The sequence below is a fragment of the Buteo buteo genome, chromosome 9, assembly GCF_964188355.1.
Source record: "Buteo buteo chromosome 9, bButBut1.hap1.1, whole genome shotgun sequence".
Classification (NCBI taxonomy): Eukaryota; Metazoa; Chordata; class Aves; order Accipitriformes; family Accipitridae; genus Buteo; species Buteo buteo.
Genome location: NC_134179.1, coordinates 42,763,140 through 42,783,326, shown reverse-complemented (window position 1 = coordinate 42,783,326; position 20,187 = coordinate 42,763,140). Strand labels below are relative to the sequence as shown.

At 45.5% G+C, this 20,187-nt stretch overlaps 1 protein-coding gene across 1 annotated transcript in view; it reads right to left on the bottom strand.

Annotated features, from left to right (window-relative positions):
* Positions 1-20,187, bottom strand: part of TANC2 (tetratricopeptide repeat, ankyrin repeat and coiled-coil containing 2) — a 255,436-nt gene that overhangs the window by 9,740 nt on the left and 225,509 nt on the right. The window contains exons 19-28 of the mRNA XM_075036249.1: positions 18,632-18,817; positions 16,348-16,441; positions 10,757-10,890; positions 10,172-10,295; positions 5,742-5,917; positions 5,322-5,454; positions 4,732-4,761; positions 3,732-3,823; positions 2,138-2,284; positions 65-165 (exon numbers count right to left, since the gene is read on the bottom strand). Coding sequence (XP_074892350.1) covers positions 65-165; positions 2,138-2,284; positions 3,732-3,823; positions 4,732-4,761; positions 5,322-5,454; positions 5,742-5,917; positions 10,172-10,295; positions 10,757-10,890; positions 16,348-16,441; positions 18,632-18,817 — 1,217 coding nt within the window. The remainder of the gene's footprint in view (positions 1-64; positions 166-2,137; positions 2,285-3,731; positions 3,824-4,731; positions 4,762-5,321; positions 5,455-5,741; positions 5,918-10,171; positions 10,296-10,756; positions 10,891-16,347; positions 16,442-18,631; positions 18,818-20,187) is intronic.

Genomic DNA, 20,187 nt, shown 5'->3' with positions numbered 1-20,187 from the left:
TACATCAGTGTGGCCAGGCTCGAAGAGACCAGCCCCTCACACTTTTCTCTCTCTCTCTCCTCACCTGCTGCTGCGTTTGGCCCTTGCTCTTGCATAGTAAGCTTCATAAGATTTCGGTTTCAGCTCCAGTGCTTTAGTAGCAAATTCCTCCGCCATTCCAAAATCCTGTCATTACAATAGGTGTGCAGGTAAGTAATTGAATAGATATAGAAATAAAAATATACACAGTTTGGGAAGAAAACAAACTTAATATGGACTTTTTTTTTTTTTTTGCATGTACCATGGAAAACTTCATGGTACTGGAATGTTTCACATGGATTCAACATCATTTACAGCCAGAGAGCTACAATGGCACATCTAAAGACTTAAAGCCCTCTCGTAATGGTGGATGCTGTCACCACCCACAGAGGCCAGCGCGCCACTGGCTCCGTTCTCACTGATTGTGTCCCCAACAAGTGCATGCAATCCCTCTCCAACAACCTACAGTCTTGAGGAAACATCTGGTCTCACAGAGGCTGGAATGTAATCTCGTGAAGGATTTTTTTCCATAGTTGAAAGCAATAGGAAACCTTTCCCACGCCCTCTGCTTTCCCCTCTGCAACACACTGACATACTTCGAAGGGGCTGAATAACACTGCACATGAAGGAAGGGACTACGGTATCTCAGTAGCTACAAACGGTACTTGCCTGGCAAAGGTCTCCTATCAGTGCCACCCGTTCCACTGTTCCTTGCCTCTCCCCTACACCTCACTTGGGAGACTGGTTTGGGAGTGGGGAGGTAGAAGGTGAGAGCATGGGATGGAGACTGCTCTGGGTGCTTTTGAGTGGCAGTGCCACGAGATCAGACTATCAGCTATGGTTCAAATCCTGCCGGCTGTCCTCCCTTGCCTTCTCCTGAATGCTTCACGAACAAGCAAGCTCAGCTGAGGCTCAGCACTTGTGAAGGAGACCTCTTCCCAGTGGAGGGGCTTTCATTTCACAGCCAAACATTGCTTTGCATTGCTGACTGTGGGCTATGACCCTGGGCAGTTCTGGGAGAAAGGACTGAAGAGTACTCCTGATTTGGTCAAAAACTTGGTAAGCAAACTCCTGCTACCTGGAGCTTGCTATCTGGATGCTCTGCCCGGGGAAGCTCATACTTTTGTTTGTACCTTCGGTAGCAGTTACTGAAGAGATACTGCCTAATAGACTAAACTGGGAATGTAATCAAGAGGTAGGTACCTTTATGGTCTCACCTGTAAGTGCAAAAACTGCAGGAGCAATTACAACCCTCTGAAATTTTCTATCACAAAAGCTAGGATTCCCCAGTTAACAATAAACCCGAAATCTTGTCCTTAAAGCGCAGGCTTAGCTGCGAGTTGGCTTGTTTAAAGAGAAGGTTCACACTTTTTCTACAAACTGTGCTGTTTGTTCACCAGCATTCAGATTTTACTTCCATTGCTTTTCATCTTTCTCCCTCACAGCTTAAAGAAACGAAGGTGTCACAGAAACCCTTTCCCCTCCAGTGTAATCTTCGCTGGCTCACGGCCTCAGCGGAGATTTCGCTTTTCGAGTCTAGGGAGACTTTAAGTCGTTGAGGTGAATGCCTCTGCACGCAGAGCAAGGTGGAGGTGGCACCTGTCTGCTGGAAGAAGACACGCTGCAGGAGTTGGTCGCTAGATGCTGCTAGATTGGAGCGGAGAGAGTGACAGTGATCTGGCAGTTCTGGGAGGAGAGGGAGTATGTGGGGGTGTTTCTGGATGAGTCACTGCCCTGGGGAAGTGCTAGCCCCCTAAGCATATGCTCCTTCATTTTAAATTAATTAGTATTCAAAGGAGCACATCTCCTGGCTCCTCCCTCACCGCTGCCCTAGAAATCTGGAAAATGCCTCCACCCCCAATTCACATCATCATCAAAAGGGAGTAATAAAAAATTCAAAAAGCTATAAACATAGCAATGAATTTTTAATCATCAGAAATGCATATTAAATCATTACTTCTTTTGAATTATAATATGTCAGTGCTCTGTGAAGGACAACCAGGTTACACAGAGGAGAGATCTCAGAGGTCAAAGCACAAATACAGGATGGACATGTCTCTGTGCACAGGCAGAAAGCTGGCAGCTTGCACTTAAGGCCATGAAGAGTGGGGAGACTTACGTTCATTTTCCTTCGACACCGGGAGAGGTTGAGAAGGAGCGACACCTTCAGCTCACGGAAGGTTTTCAGGTCTTCTCCAAACCCTTCCCTGGGGAATTTTTTCAGAGCATACTGGTAGCGCTGGGCAGCCTCTTTCACTTTACCTTTCTAATAGAAGGAGAACATGTCAAAACACATCCTTGGGTTGAGTTTACTTCACTGCAGAGAACTCACTCACCAGCCCCACGAATGTTTTAGGTGGTTAAGGTAACTTGACTTCACTATTTAGCTCTTTTCTAGAAAGGAAAGCCAGAACATTTGATCAAGGGAGCATCTGATCTGGAAATGCAGATGTCTTGTGCAAGTTGAGCTCTCCCACTTAGTACAGAGTTGTCACGCTACAGTGGGAAACACAGCAGAATTTGTGTTCTGTTAACTTGACACAACTCCATCTGGTTTCTGGATGGATGGTCTTTTGAGCTGGGTGATCAGTAACCCATTTCTGGACACCACCTTACACCCAAAGCTTAGTAAGGACCAGGGATGGTAAAGAGTATGAAGTGTGGGACTTTGGGTGGAGTTCCTGGGGCTCAGAGAAGCCTCTGCAATAGCAAAGATAAATGTTATGGCACCGATGTGGCTCTGAAGTTGGACAAACCAGTTGAGATTCATCTCCCTGGACTTTAGATGTCTGAAAATTAGGTGTCTACATCGAAGCCTGTCAACCGGGTTCCTTTTATAGTTATTGGGACGCAACAGTCACCTTCAAAGGGCGACTCATCTTTGCTATTTTGGGCACCTATTTTTGGGATGGATGATCTGCACCCTGGAGAGGGGCAGCCATGGCAGCCAGGGTGAAAGAAAGAGGGCAAAATGGGATCTAGGACATAAATTTTGCAGCTACAAATAGTAAGCTTTAAAACTTTGTAGACTCAGGTTTCTCAGCTGTATCATGTATCTCTGGCAGATAACTCCAGTTACAATGCCAGCTTTGCATATTTTCTGCTTCACCCTTAGAGCCTAACAGTGAATCACTGTTGTACTTGCACATTTTGTGTGTGTGTGCAAATCTCCAGGTTTTAAAGATCGGCTTAAAATAAACACAGAGCAAAAAAGACTCTCTAACTGTAACGGTGGAATGTCTCCCATGGGCTAAAGGACACGACAAAGCCATCTGTGTCCTGACAATCTGTTTTCACTGCAGAAAGTTTCTTCCAGGAGTTTTTCTGGGATATACTATCTTGTTGCCTTGTTCCTCAGCAGTGAGCCTGCTAGGTAATGACAATGTTGCCAGATCTGATGCAATGACATCAGCACTCTGAACCTCTGTAAAACACTTGGTTTCTGGTGTTTTCAAAGAGGAAATGAAGTGCTGGCTCAAATCCAGGATGCAGAGAGACTTGGCTTTGCTTCAGCTTCATTACAGATTTGGGCAATCAGTTCCCCCTCCCCAACTCCACTAACCAAAACCAAACAGTTTGCAACACAAGGAACGCTGTCAGCAGTAGCTTTTACTTGCCATGGTTTAAGGCAGCAGCGTTGCTCACTCAGAACCTCATACAAAGTTGTGCTGCAAGCTGCATCTGTTCAGTTTTTCCAAAAACACGCTTCTCACCTTATAAAACATGTCTCCCTCCTCCATCAGCTTGCTCAACAGGATGATCATGATGTCTGGTTTGGAGGTTGCCATCGCCCATGTTGCTGGACCTGTAGTGTACAGGATGCATGATGGGTAAAAAACTCATACAATGCAAGGGTGGTAGGAAGCTGGGTGGAAAAAATATCCTGGGGTGGGAATTTCTGCTGGAGAGAACAACTTGGCATGGTCAAAGGGCAGAGCGCTCCAAATGATCGAGCTGACAGTTCCTCTCGCACTTAAATTAACGTCATCCACATTGCAATGGTTTTCCTTTGCAGTCATTAAGGCTAATCCTAATCACCACCACCATGATGGTCTGGGAAATGACGGGAGCCATTTCCACAAGAGGGCAGTGCTGATTGTGGAACCAGCTGGGGTGGGGGAAACAAAACATATTTAAAAGGAGAAATCAGAGTGGTTACATAAAAGCATTTCTAAATTAAAATCTCTGGAAGTGTACTAGGAAATCTGCAGTTCGACTGTCGATAGGCGTTTTGTGTTTAAGTGCATTGTGATTTCCAACTTCACAAGATGTGAAATACTAGAGTAGAAAATCCATTAAGGCGGAAAATACGACAAAGGAGAGATCGTGTCTAAGTGCTGCCGGTGCCGAAGCCACCCGTTGGGCTGGGGACATGCTGGCTCTGCGCAGGGGTCCGCCCGTGCAGAGCCAGTTGTTATCTCAAGGACTAATACTGGGAGGGAAGGGGTGGCAAAAATTTGGGGACAACTCATTAGTGTGGGTGAAGAATAAGTCAACAATATTCTATAAGTAGATTCAGTACATTTTGGGGGAAGGAGGTTAGTTTTTGAGTTCAAGTTATTCTCTGCAACAGTCATTAAAAAAATTATTTGAAGGTGAGGTAAATTAAAAGATTAGAGGTGTTGGGGACGCATGCAGGCTAAATCAAACAGGAGAAAGCAAGGCTGACAAAGCTATCAGATCGAAGCTGATGCTGACAGCAATGAGATATACCTCGTGGGCGACTCGGTAACGTCTGACAACCTTCAAAGAAAGGAGAAAACAAAAAGTTGTAGGAGAGAGGGGAAAAAAAAAATGGATGAAGGTGAAAAAAAAAAAAAAGAAAGGAAAAAAGCAGCTGTGAGAGGCAGGCAGCAAAGAAGCCAATGCACCAGCAAAATCCCCTTTCACAGGAAAACGTAACGTGAGCAGCTGTGTGGCGCAGTGCAGGTAACACTAAGATCTGAAAGCATACACAGAGCAAGTGAATGCAGCAGCTCACAGCAATGCATGGACATAGTACGTTTGTCGACTCAGACTAGTAAAGATAGAAAAAGCATTACCAGAGGAAAGACCTTGCCAAAGAAACAGTTGTTTATTGATTAACTTTGCTAAGTAACACGACAGCAAAAAAAAAAAAATATTCCCCGTTTTAATAAAGAGAACAAGGCAGTCATGACTCGCTGGCTGCTTTTGGAGTACGAAGCGCCAGCTGGGGCTGAGGTTGCCTCTGCATTACGCTTGTATTTTGTAGGAAGCCAGCCCCACTGCTCGGAGTCCTGCCTGAGCACAGAGCCAACGGTGGATTGTCCCCTTGTCCCTACCTATCTTTGCTCCTTTCTTCAGGAGAGTGACGACAACGGAGGTGTTGCGGCACCCCACTGCCCTGTCGAGTGGGCGCATCCCGCTGTAGTCAACGTGCTCGATCATGGCCCCATGGTCCACCAGAAACTGCACCTGCAACGAGAAGCCCAACAGTCAGTTCTGCTCCCGGGGGAGACCCTTCGCGCGCTGCTGGGGATGTACAACCAGCAAAAGCTTGCTCTGCTCCGCTGCTTGGGCTCAAACCACCTCTATAGGGTCCGAGAGTACATCAGGCTCATGCATTGTCCTCTGCAGAAGCGCCTGCACGTATGGAGGGCCAGGACTCTATATGCTTATTGCTACACCAAGCCGAACTGTACTATTTTAAGCCTTTTACACCAACTGCCTGTTTTCTTCTGCGTGTATTACAGGCCACTTACCACCTCTGCATCGCCGTAAAAAGCTGCCAGGTCCAGTGGAGTGCGTCCGTTTTTATCCGCGTGGTCGGTGGCAGCTCCGTTCTCCACCAGGGAACGCACCACGGAGAGGTGTCCCTTCAGACAAGCCCAGCTGAGGGCCGTCAAGCCCTCCTTGTCCATTAAAGAAATGGAGGCACCTGAAAGAACAAGGGTCACTTCACTTAAGAGCTCTCTGTTGTTGAGCACTATGATACAACAAACCATCCGCTTAGCGATGACAGCTTATTTTTAGAGAGCTATGTACATAATTATTAATTACTTTATTAACATTTCTCCTACCACAGATCCCACCCTCCATGGCAACTTCAAATGCACTGATAGGAACTGTGGCAAATGAGTTTATTCACACCAAGCTGCAAACTTTTTCGCACCTAGCTCTGTAGGCTTTTCTGGCAAACATCTTCTGAGCAGCAGGGTGGATTTGACATCCCTCATCTGAGACATCAATCTTTCTTTTTAACTTTTTTTTTTTTTTTTTTTTTTTTTAAAATCAAAACCCATTCCAGGCTGTGTGAGTCAGAGATGAAGACCATTTTGCTGCTTCAGCAGGTCATGGCGTACCAAGGGGAACTAAGTCAATTCAGCTCAGTTCTTCTAAAAAAGCACGTATTTTTCCCTCTTCACTCCCCTTCCCTTTACCCAAATCAACACAATTTCCAGCAGTATTTCTCCCTGAACTTTACCCAATATAAATACAACGTTGTGGGATAAACTACTGCCAACTGCAAGCCAAGGAGAGAGGGACTTGACATTTTCTTGGAGCAGGAAATCGCGCTGCCATACCAACGGGTCAGTATTGCTTCATACGGCATATGGATACGCATATGAGATCTGAACAGCAGCATTAAGTGAACACTCCTCTTCGTGGCATGAAGACAACTCCTGTTGCCATGGCACAGGCAGGGCTCCGGCTCTCGAGCGTGCAGAAGAGATCCGTATCAGCTCTGCTCCTCTGAGGAATTGCGGCTACCTGCGGAATGCTCCTGCCAGCCGGCTGGGATCAATTGCTGCTGCAGTATTTTTCTCCTGTAGGTAAACTCTAAACCGCCCAGCATGAGATCTTCACTGGCTCCAGAAAGCTCAGCAAGCGGGGGAGTAACGTGAATTTCCTGAACCTTCCCGTTCATCCCAGCTGACGTATCCCCCGGTTAGCACACATCACCCAGATGACAGCAAACCGATAGGTCTTCCAGCTTGCACGACTTTTTGTTTGCGGAGGAGCACGACACACGAACGTTTGTTCAGAAACCTCCGCCCAGAGCTCTCGGCACAGCCGCAGCATCCCGCTCACTGCATGCCTCCGAAATGCAGCATGGAGCGCTGGCGAGGGAGGTGGCAAACACTGCCTGGGGCAATCTGCTGTGCCAAGGAGGGACACCGGCTGCAAGGCAGCTCCAATATACAAGCTAAGGGATGACAACATAAACTCTTGCCAGCCTTCTCTCACGTTGCCCACACCACACCCAGAAACCCTTCTGAAGCTCTGTGAAAGCCCTCCAGGTGATCCTCAACTGACTCAAGGACAATTTCTGCTCAGCAAAGCAGGATAAAACCTCATTTCATTCCTTTTTTATTTGTACCAGCTACTCGCTTGCAATCAAACCGTCCAAGTCTTCTCTCATGTTTTCCCTCTGACTCTTCTGGAGCAGGTGAGGAAGCTCCTGCAATAAGAGGGAAGGCTGGAAAGCCACATCATCGCTTAACCTTCCCACTCTTTTCCCAGTCCAGTGGAAGACACACCATACCACAGGGTGACAGGCACAGACTTCAGGGTACCGCTGCAGCAACGCAAGCTGAAGATCTAAGCGAGCGGACAAAGCGCACCGCTTCAGAAATGCCAAAATGCTGCTCCGAGGCAGGCTGGGGACGACCTCCGCAGAAATGCCGAGCTCCCGACGCAGCCGTGGCTCCTGGCAGAACCTCTGCTTGACTCTGAAGGCATCTTTTGCTCCTTCGGGGATCTCTGACCTACTTGGCATTAAGGCAGTCAGACATGAAACAAACTGATGGTTTCAAGGGCAAGGGGCTTAAGGTGACCTCACGGGATCGATGCCTGCTGCAGTGGGAAAGATTTTGTCTGGGTAAACCCAGCTTGCTTCTGAGAAGGGTTGGACTGCTCCTTCCCCTTGCCTAAAAAAATTAACTGGCTAAATGCAAGAGTTTATGATTATGTTATCCAGCAGGCACAGAACATGAGCCAGCTAGAGAAAAGAAGAAATGACTGAGACTTGGAGCATCAAAAAGAAGCAGGGAGTGGCTGGGATGGCTGGATCCTTTCTGTACAGAGGATGCATCCAAAGCTGCAGTGCCCAGGCAGGGTTACGCACCCTGGGGACGAGGCTCAGCGTTGTGTGTCAGAGGTGCAAGACAGACAGCAAGGAGCGGCATCCCCCGTACCACGTACCCCAAGGTAGCAAAAACATCAAGGGATTGATTTTTTGAGATTCAGAATTAAGCTCTCTCCAAACGGAAGGAGCATCAAGAATTATTTTGCTTTGTGTAACACAGATCCGTATAAATATCGGCTCTAGCAAAGCTGCTACCAGGAAAGTTTAATTCACCGTTCAGATGTCCATTACTTCTGGGTGTTAAGTAAGAGCAGTAGGTAACTCTAAAAATTTGGATTTCAAATTGATTGATGACTGCAACTCTGTTAATAAAAAGTGTTTACAAACGCTGTGTTAATCAAGTACAGTCAAATGAGATTTGCCTTGCAACACACTAATTAATGCTTATGGCTTATGATTCACATACTTTGATTTTAATGAAACATTGAACAGGATTGTCAAAGCCATTTTAATTAAAATACACCATATATCACTGTACTCTGCCCAGGCTTGAGCTAACTTTTCAGGACCATGTGTTATAGTGTATTTGGTGGAGTTTATTAAGCTATTTACAAGAATGGACCTTTTTAAAGTAAAAAATATTTTCATATTTTTGACTTCTTGGGGTTTCAGTGTCCAAAGAGCTAGGGAAACATTATGTGCATTTGCTGATGATCCCATAGCCAAGATCAGATTATCTGGTATTTTCATCCTCCACTGAACCAGTCAGTCTTAAGCAACATGCACAGTTCTCAAGTCTGGCAAAAAAAAAAAATCACTTATTTCAAGCCTTTTACACAGATTAAGTCAAGCTGCAAAAAGAGCCACATTACAACTCAAACATGGGGAGTGTTAATTTGAGATTTAAAAAAACCCGGAACATCAGAAAAGAATTAATTGAATTAATTCATAAGAAACTCATGCCTCAAACTGATCTTTGTCACATCCCTGTGCAGGTTACAGCACTGAACAGCAAGGATCCCACTGGCCTGTGGCTCAGGACAGACAGGCAATGAGAAACTTGTTCTTGGAAGCCTGGCAATTTTACAGTGAAAAATCATTCTTACAGCTACTACGTAAAATATACAAGTGTCTCACATTTTGGCTAAGAGGTCAGACACAGTCACTTACGATATGAAGAAAATATCCCTTCCCAAAGAGGGATCTTACCTGAAATAAAAATATCAAATAACAATACAAGAATTAAATGCTATTTCTAGCCAAAAAATAATGGAAAATTACCCAAACAAACCAAACAAACATTGGCTATTTGTAAAAAAAAAAAAAAAAAAAAAGTCTCTAAGGAACTACAGAAATAAGAAATAATCCTGTTCACACAGGTTGCAGGCAGCGTGTTGTTCTGACTCACCTCGAACACGTACAGCAGAAATGAGTAAAACTGAAACATGCTCCTGTTGACTGAGTAACTCCTAGTGAAGGAGAGTTATTAGACACTGAAAGTACTGAGCAAAGTGAATCTGTGAGCGCAAAGCCGAAGAGCAGACTATCTTCAAAACCATTCTGTTTTATTTTCAACAAATACACTAAATCCTTGCCTGTGTCGGGGCCTTACCCTCCTGCTGATGTTGGTGTCAAAAGCGTGGCCAACAATACTAGCATTAAAAATGGAAATCTTAAAACATGTCCCAAACTCTGGTCCTGTGGCTGAGTTTTGCCTGCCTGTTCCATAGTGACACTCACGGTTCAATCACATCGCTTGTTGATGATTTTGTCTAAGGGGAAAGCTCCAAGCATGGTTCAAGGGCATGTTCTTAACTCAATGCTCAAAGCACCTGTGATACGTTATTTTATTTTCTAACTCAAACGCATGGTTTTGAGGCTGTGAGCACCAAATACAGACAACAAAACAGATAGCCAAGATTAACTATTCTAGTCTTGTTCTCCAATAAACTGGATACGGTGCCGAGAACCTCTCCCACCGCCCGATCCAGCAGCGGGATTACAATCCCCACCCCGACATTACAAACTCCCGCCATGCAGGGGACAGTGCGGTGGGACTCGCCACGGCCGGTCTCCAACACACTTCCAAGCACGTTCTCTAACCTTGTGTGAGCAGAAACTCCACTGTGCCCAGATGTCCCTCAGACGCAGCCATCATCAGCGGCGTCCGCCCCTGCTTGTCTGCCATGTTTACATCAGCACCGTGCGTGAGTAGAAGATCTACAATCTGCAACACACAAAGCGAGAACACACTGTAATATGTAGAGACCCAGCTGGGAACACACATCGTACGGAGAGATCCAGCTGGGAAGAAATCAGAGCCAAGGAAGAGCAAAGCGGTGGCCATGTCCTGAAACCTCACCCCCCAAAGTGTGGTGCCCTCTGGGATTACTGCTGCAAGATTAGGGCATAAGAGAAGCAACTGAGGTGTAAGGACAGGAAAAATGACCTTTAAAGTCAAGAGCATCCCATTTGCTTCCCAAATGGTGAGATAACGCAGTACTTAAGCAAAAGCTGTCTGTAGCCAGCAAGAGCTTTGGGGGTTTGAAGCATCAATGTCACTTTTTCTCACTCCGATCATTCCCCACAAGAGTTGGGGTTTGTCTCCACCCATATTTCAGCAAGATGCAAGGGACAGCCTGACCCTACGTTTCAGGCCAATCCCGGTGGCGTGAAGAACCCGCTCACCTGCCAGTGGCCCTGTCTCACGGCGCTGAAGAGCGGAACGACCCCGCGGCGGTTGGGCTGTGCCACCGCGGCACCCTGCTCCAGGAGGAGCCGGCAGACCTCCAGCTTCCCACGCCCGGCCGCCGCTGTCAGAGCTGGAGGAGAGAGAAAAGCAGTGAAGGGAAAGAGCCACGCTCTCCGTGGAGTTTTTTTCCTATCCAGACATAGGTCCTTCTGCCGGATACCGAAGCCATGGTGCCTGAAATGCCAAATGTAGCTCATGACAGGCAAAATGAACAAAGAAAATTAGTTGGATTAGTACAGGCCTAGCTCTTACTTGTCTTTTTAGTTTACTTCAAAGGTCAACTCTTCCATGAACAGATCTCGTAACATTATGGAAAGAGGCTGATTGGGACAATCAGCTTTTATTATTTTCCGCAAGTCGCAGTGAAACAGGATGAGAACCATAAGCATAACGTAATCTACAGGACTGTGTGACTCAGGTTCAAGGTGTTGCTGCAAAGAAACGTAGAGCCTTGTCACATGAAACCTTCCCCATTTCCCGCTGTGCCTCCCGTAGGTTTTCCTACTGCAAAAGCCACAGTCTGCAAGACTCTGTGTGTCTTAGAATGGGCACAATGTCCAGTGAAAACACAGGTCTTTAGGTATATGCTGTCTTGACGAGACCTTCTGCAACCTGTCCTTGACTCATTCCAGCATGACTACAAGAGAGCAAGTGAGGGATCAGGCTGAAGGCACTGACAGATCACTGCTAGCCACTGGATGTCCATCAGATTTGTGGCTTTTCTCTGTCTGAACAAGCACAGAGCAGCATAATTCAGATGAGGGACTTTTATTTTTAATATTCCACTTTACTCTGTAAACCTTTGAAACCAGGGAAACAACTGGAAAGCAAAAATGGTATGAATACTTTCACTGGTTCTCCAAGAAAAACGCCAATTCTGGGCTTTGTTTCTGGTCAGGACTGATCCTACCAGCACGGGTCTTTGTGCAAAACCAAAATTATCTCTCATTTCCAGTATTACAGATGCTCACAATATTACAGGTGGGTAGAAGTAACACCTGACAGCTCTTTCCCTGACAAAATGTGCTCTGTTAACTCAGAAAGTATGGTTGGGTTAGAAAAGACACATTCAATCCAAAAATAGTTCCAAGTGCAGGACCTGCCTTTGACTCGTCTTTGGTATTAATTTTAGACTTTTCGGTTCCTCCCTCCTCTCCTTAACTTTCTGTGCACTTCAGCACAGCTCCTCTGGCTCGATGCTCTGCTGCTTCTAGTAGGAGTTGGAGCAGAAGGTGGGAGTCTATTTCTAACTGACGTAGCTTGTTTTTTCTTTGAAGTACATTTCTGTGGGATGGCTGATTACGAGGTGTTGATGGGTTTCCAACTGCAACACTGTTAATGTTGGGGGATTTAATTAATTCTCTATTCTGTTCCACATTATGGTCGAGTTTTCTTCTCTTGGGGTTGAGAGACACCAAGAGTTAAAAGAAAAATCATCTCGCTGCCACAAGCAGAACATACTGCAAAATCTATAATCAGATCCATGTGGGTTTTAAACGTAAGCTACAAATATAGAAGGAGGACTGTGTGTAATGTGCACGGCAGAGGGATCGGTATGCAGGGCTTTTGGGTTCTATTTCTAAACCTGCCTGTACTTGAAATGCTGCAGGTTAATTTGAGGTATTTCATGTCAAAATGACTTATGTTTGCAACAATGAAAATACTGTAAATCACCTACAAGTGTTTGGTGCTCACCATGAAACGTTCTTTGGAAAAGACTTTACTGAAACAGGACAACTTGACCCATGGCCATACCTTTCTCCACTCTGCCTTGCAATCCTCTCTACCTGGATTGACATGTCTTTTTTGCTACTCTGTTCCTCAGGGCCAAAGCAACTGGTGCTGGTATGTAGCTCCAGCCTGTCCTTTGCAGCTCCAACTCAAGGGAAGCTCAAAAGCTTCTGCGCTCCTGAGAAGTCAGACCTTGCTGCTTCAGGAAGGTTCCACACTGATGACCTGGATTTGCTGCCTGCTGCTGAGAGAAACCTATCCAAGCTCATTTTGTATAATGCACAGATACCTAGGCATCTATCCTCAGAAATGGAGAAACCCTCTGAGGGGTGAAAGACGCTCAGTCCAGCTGGACCCTCGGAGACCAACTCACTAAGGTACGCCCAGACTTCATCAGTGCCTCTGCTTTGCACAGAAAGTTGGACTAGAAAACTCTTGGGGTCCCTCCAACTGCAACGAGCTGGACACTCTGCTGCTGCTCTGAATACAGGTGCCTCCCCCCTCTAGCTCCAGCCTTCTCGTCAAAGCGGCTTTTGACATCCCCAAGCTCCAGTTCCACTGCTGGTCACCTCAAGCCCAGAGCACTCTCCTGTGGCTGGCATCCAACTGTCCAAGCCCAAAAGCTCAATTAAACTACTTCAGGAAAAATTCTAGAAGTACGTGCTTATTTAAGCCTTTTAGCACTCTTTAGATGGACTTATCAACCTGTTTCTGATATCACCAATGTGCCTTACGACAGCCACTAGTCTCCAAAAAACCCACAACAGAAGGTAAGGCTGTGCCTGTGTGTTGAAAGGAGACTGGAAAATCCAAGGAAAGGTGATGAGAGGAAATGAGGGAAATGGAAATGGTTTTGTTTGAAGTTTTACTATCTGCCAGAGAGCTCCCATGGCCCAGCATGAACAAGGCAAGTCCACCAAGCCCAGCCAAGGAGCAGCGACCAGGATCCTGGGCTGGAAAACATGTTCCATTTTGCAGCTCTTCCATTAGGTCGCAGTGCCAGGAGAACAACTCACCATACAATAACAAAGTCTTGGCATAAACGCCATAAAACAGTTGCTGCATTTCTCAAAACTTGGCTCAAACAAAACCTGAGACAAGTTTCAGGTGTGGACGTGCCCCTCTCTGTCAGCAAGCAACGTCCGACAAGCCACAGTCTTCATCACCATCACCAGGGATCTGCAAGGGCACATTCTGTCTCTCCTGTTGTGCAGAGCATGTGTGTTTTCTTAGAAAAAAAGCAACTTTATCTGGAGAAGGAATCATTAAATTGCTCCTATACCGCACGTGTATCTGTTTCACAGCCTGGCAGCGAGACAAATGCAGTTTGATGGAGTTGTTCTTTGCACCTCCAACTTTGATGGAGTTATTACAAGTGACTCAGATACTTTTGTGCTGGGTTTTGATATTAGTCTCGTCCCAGGGGGAAATATTCCATCTGGAGTTGGCTATACTGTGCTGTCAGCAATTCCTAAACTTATGAGGTAACTTGGCACTGCCATTTGGATGATATCAGGCTGATATCACTAAGCCAGGCAGTCAGCTCTGCTCTGCGGAAGATTAGACGCACAAGCAACAAGTATCAAAAAACAGACGAGACATGATTCAGATTTTTAGAGCAGATTGCTATTTTTAGGTGGAAACCAGCATTTTTCCTCAAATTTATCTAAACTTGCTATTTACTTTTGGGAAAATAATAATAAAACAATGTGAAAGGGAGTCTTGAGATCTATATAAACTTGTCCTGCCTGTGACAGGACAAAAGACCGCTGAATTTGGTGGTTGGCTCGTTTTTGCTCATTTTCCCATCTTACCTACCACCAATTTTAATGGGATACATGGGTATTCCTTTGAGATGGCTCCTCCAGTTGTGTGTGATTTGCTGATCACAATTCCACATTCCCAACTATCCCAGTTGCTCAGAAACCCCTCTCAGGCAAACTCCCAGATGTCTGTGTGAGTCCAGCTTTTGGCACTGCTGGGGGGGAGAGGTATGGGAAGGGGGACAACAGAGATGGAGAAGACTCCTGCTGAAGAGTCCTCGAGGCAATGGGCAGGCTGGGAACGGCAGAGCCGCCCAGGACACAAGGAAAGAGGAAAGAAAAGAGCTGTACTTTGTCAGGGAGAAGACTGCGGTGCTCAGCTTTCAGACTGGAGAGCATGGCTGAGCAGGAGGGAGCAGGACAGTGTGACCTGTGAAGGCAGAGCTCCAGGATGGGCAGGGTTAGACACCAGTTCGGAGAATGCCTATGGCCTTATACCGGGCTTTGCCAGATTCATCCAGACAACCCAGGACTATCTTTAAGTCAAGGAGCATATCTGTAGTATCTGATGCCGTCCATGAGGTTACATTGCAGGGAGACATCTGAGCGGCTTTTGATCAAACTCTGAAGGCATCTGGATCACCATCCTATTTACAAGTTAGCCCTGAGGACCCAAACACCAGAGAACTTTTTGGATGAGCCGTCTCTGGCCCAGTCACCACTGTGAACTATGAGCTCGCCGACAGCAAAGCTGTTGTCCTATTACCAATGCTGTCACCTCATTTGACTAATTCCATATCCAATTTCTTTTTTCTCCCGTGACACCCTAGGGGCACTTTTAAATGGCTTATTTGTATATGTTGCCCTTATTTCTGCTAATAATGACACAACGCCCTTTCTGCTCAGTTATGTCCCTGTGGGTGCAGGAGCTGACTCCTTCCCTAATGCCCCACGAGTGGCCCAGAGCAGCCCGGCCACCCATCAGGCTCCCTGCCAGGACAACTCATCCCTCCATCCTTGTCCTTTAAAGCTCAGGGGCAATACCTTCTGATAGACTCCACTCAACACAAGGCTCTAATCAGCCTACATTTTCAAATGTACAGCGTACGAATCAGCTCAAAATGTAACCCAGCTTTTTCCTGTCCCCCCCCTGCTTCTAACCAGAAACAACCTGACCAAAGACCAAGCCACACGCCAGCCACTGTCTGTACACTTGGATCGTGTCATTTTTAAACAAAGCTGACAGAATCAAAATCAGTGCTCCGTTACCCAGACAGGAACATTACTTTGGTGTATTAACTTGACAGGAACATTACCAGTGATGCAAGTAGAGTAGTGAGTTGAGTACAAAAGAGTGGATAATATTTATAAGGTCATTGGAGTTAAAAGCTAACAACTCCAAGTTTGAATATCTCAAGAAATGGAGATGATAGCGCACTTCTTATCTGTGGAGTGGAAGGGGTGAATGGCTGTTTTTGTTTTGGTAGAAGTTAGGGAAGCGGGGCTTATGTATTATACCCATCAATACAAAAATATAGTACTGCACAAAAGGACATTTGTTTAATTACCAGGTGCTAAACAATGAGAAACTTTCAGAAAATCAATGGACAATTTAAGAGTCACAGTGCTGCATGTAACGCGGAAGGGAAGAGAGAAACAGGGAGGTGCTTTGGATAAATATGCCCAATATCAAGAGAGGAAGAGCAGACTTTTGTGTCCATCTCACATAATGTGAGATGTTTCAGAGAAATTAGTGGCCTGGTTGTCAGAGACGCTGCATGCCTGCATGCTCCTGAAAAGTGCCAGGAGCTGCAGAAGCTCAGGATTTTCAAAACCCAAACTTCTCTGTTTTACTTAAGCTGAGTGCAAGCTCCACTCTGGCACCTGTAAATCACCTGAAATCAAATCAGAGGAACTGATCTTTTTCCCTTCATCAAAACAATGCCAGGGATCGGGGATGCGTCAGGTGATGGGGAGCCCATAAATACACACACAAACATGCAAGAAGAAGCTACAGCATCTACAGAAATCACCTGTCTCTCCCCAAAGGCTGTCAAAGCTGTTGATTTGTGCTCGCTCCACCTCTTCTTCATCTTTTTCTGGAAGATCGAGCAGGTAGGAGACAATCTAAAACAAAATGACATGTCAGCTCACGAACTTGCACGCGTTATATATAAACTGCTGACATCTTAACACGAGCTGCTCTGAATATACAGAGGGAAAGGAACAGTCTCTGCCTGGCACACTAAGCTCAAGTAAATATTCTTTCAGAGATGAATCACTGAACCTGCTGCCCTGTACAAGCAAAAAAACACCCCAAGTGTCTTGATACGACTGCCCATGATGAGCTTTTGTGGCAGCAGTTCCTTATCATTGATGACCTGGTGTGTGCAGTGGATGCACCTTCGTCTGCAGCTACAGCTGCCGTAACCAGCGAGGAAACACTGGTGTGTCCACCTGTATTAACACACACCTGGTGGGCTGCAATAGCGTGATCATCCTCTTTTCCTGCTGGGGAAACTGAGTCACACACAAGTGATATAATAGTGCCGTTACAATCCTTAGCCTCTTCATTATCTTAAGCTCCAGACAAGGTGAAGTTACTCTGAGAAACTGTTAGCTCCTTTCTAGCAAATACTGTTTTTAAAGCAGACTGTTAAAAAGATTTCTACTATGTTTTTCTTCCAGCTGTGGATGCCTGAAACCCCAGAGAAGAAAATTAACTTCTTTAAAGGGTAAATTAAAGGATTTAATTGACTGAGAACTGGCAGAAAATTTCAGTGTTTGGATCCCACGATGTGAGAAAACAAGAGGCTAAGAAGAAAAATGGAGATTTTACTTTAGTGACCAAAGGACACAACCATTTTTCTCCTCCTAGGAGAAACAATTATCTGCTGGGGTCTAGGCTATAACCAGCATTTTCTGAGTACCTGGGAGGAAGCCGTGCCTGCTCCGCTGCCTGTGGGCACAGACTGAGACAGGCACCAGCGCAGGGAGCAGGGACTGCGGTGACGAGTGCCGTTTTCCCGTGTCCTGCCAGTGATGCTCTAGTGCTAAATGGGACATTGGGAATGACAGTGGCATGGGAACCAGAAACCCAGGAGAGTGCCTGTGTGGAAGATGCTGTTGAAGTGATGCCCATGGTACTTCCACAGTAGACGCCTTGTGTGTATGTCGCTGCCTCGATGGGAGAGTGTGAGCTTGGTGTAACAAACCCCCGAGCACTCGGCTGACCTCCCAGCTGGGTGCTGTTAGTGGACCTTGTGTTGCGTGACTAAAGCGTAAAGCTAAGTCTGGTAGGGTTACACTAGGGTAAAGCTAAGTCTGGTATGGTTACACTAGGGTACAATCACAGCAAGGACTCCGGTGTGGCTCCACCAGTGACTAAGATCACTTTATAAACATGGTAAATATTTGTTTTATCACCAAAGTTGGAGAAAAACAGCACAATGAGTAATCATCAGCTTGCAGCTCCTATGACTGCAAGAACCTCAAAACAGGGACTTGGTGTATTTTCTGTAAGCAGCCATGTACCTTTCACAGTACAACAGAAATATTAAACAATTCCAAAACTCTTTTCTATACATTATAAAGGTGATCAGTATTTAAATGGGAATTTCCCCCCAGATAAAAGTTCTGTGCCCTGTTACAAATTATGTCCTCGGCGTGCAGATCTTTAGGGTTTTGAAGTCACATCTGCTTCTAATCGGTTCAACTCACAGTCACTTAGCTAATAAGAAATTTCCCAGCTTTCTTTAATTAGCTCCTCTGATCTGAGCACATTGCCTATGTTTTCATGGATTATGCTTAACAAAAGCAATTTCAAAACTCCAGTAAATGAGAGGAGCTCAATTTAGCAAAGAAATCAACCAATGCAAAAATCCTCAAAGACTGCTTCTCGGTAGGAAAACATACATCATTTTCCACATCACAAATCTTTATCAGTATGATAGGAGGAAGCTCTTTGGCTCTTCTCTCCGCCAACATACAGTCCAAAGCTACGCGGTCTCACACTTCCCTAACACCACCGGAGGAACGGTGTAAGCAACTCGCTGTTTATCCACACTTGCTTAAAGGTTTATTCCAACAACTTAAAGGCTTGTAACGCTTCCTCTCTTGGACGCCTGCCCAGACCACAGGGATTGCTAAGGGATCTGTGAACCCCACTGCCTGGGATGGGAAGGGGAGGAAGAGTGGGACAGAGGTACCGACTCCTCCTCCAAGACCCTCGTTGTTCCATGTTTTGGTTAGGAAACATAGTCAACCCTTGGTTTCCCACCCCGCGGAGGCAGTGATGTGCTGGTTGGTAGGTCTTACCTCGGTGTAACCCATGCTGGCTGCAGCGATCAGTGCCTGCTGGATGGCGTGGCTCTTCTTAAACACTCCCTGCTGTTGCCCAGCCATGGTCCAGTCGCATTGGATCAAGAACTTCACCACCTCCAAGTGTCCTCTGAGAGCAGCATGAACCAGAGCGCACTGACCGTTTTTGTCCAAATGATCCACCTTGAAAAGAGATGACAAAATACAGTTAAGCCAAATCACGGGCAAAATGTCTTCGTTTCTTCAGAGTTTCCAGCCCTGGTTTCAAAATAATGCCACATGTGCAATATGTGCACTTTTCTGGTAAACTATCCCTTCCACGACCAAGAAACAACCATTCCCAAAGCAACTCTGTCCCAGGCTTAGGCATCCTCTTGGCCACAAATGTTTGCTTTGGGTAAGTTTCCATTATTTTTAGCTTTCTTCAGACTCAAAGGCTGCAAAAGCGTTTTTCCCTTTGTGTCCCAAAGTCTAGCAATGGTGTTTTCTTTCGGATTGAAATCATACACACTGCTATCATCTCCTTTATCCAAATCCATAAGAGGAAAACCATCTTGTTTTCCAGATAGAATTTCTTTCAAGAGACACAGAAGAGCCTCAGCCTGCAGTCAAACGCACAACGCGAGGCCAGTGCAGGCAGAAGTCAAGAGGAAACAGAGATCGCTCTTGGCAGCCCTGTAGGAACTTATTTGGTTGGCTTTTCAGGACAGGGCATGGTTTTCACTCGATGCCTGAATGCATCAGCTGGGATTTCTAGGTCCTATCCCAATACCAGTAACTTGGAGAAAACAGGACAGGCAGATCAGCTACCATCCTGCTGGTTAACCCCTTCAGTGCTCTGCAACATGTTATTTCTCATTTCTCGTATTGTAAGAAATAATTATTATATTAATATATTCTATTGATTATAGATACAGAATACATATGAGAAGTATTTATCATATTATAATCCATTAATATTAATATTTCTCATTTCTCAACTTCAGCAGCAAACAGTGTTGCAGTTTTCTATGACAGAATCAAACATCTCAGCCTTCAAACTAAACACAGCTGGTTTTGGGGTATTTCCTCAATACAGTCAGGGATACTCAAGGAAACCTATGAGTAGCAGGAGTTTTGCATTGCATTACGTAGCCCAAATATTCCTCTTCTCAGAGACAGAATGTGGTTTCTTACCAACAAGCGTCAGGGAGTCACCCAACTCTCTCAAAATATCCCAACAAAAGCAGAATTCTTTTTTTCCTTCATACTGTCCTCGCATTATTACAGCCGACACGGCAAGATCTAAATGGGTATCTCAGTCATCCCAACTTTCATACCAAAACTATACAAACCCATATTTTGCTTTTTGAACTGAAGCTAAACATATAGAGAAACCACAAATTGTTTCCAGAGGCTCCACTTCAAAAATCAGCATAATTTTCTTCGTCAACAAAATATTTAAACTTGACTCATTATATACAAGTAAAACTCCAAACACTCACCACAAAGCTAAACAAAGGGTATTTTTCTAGGACAAGTCTGATAGAAGTTTTTGGAAAATGTGTCTCAAG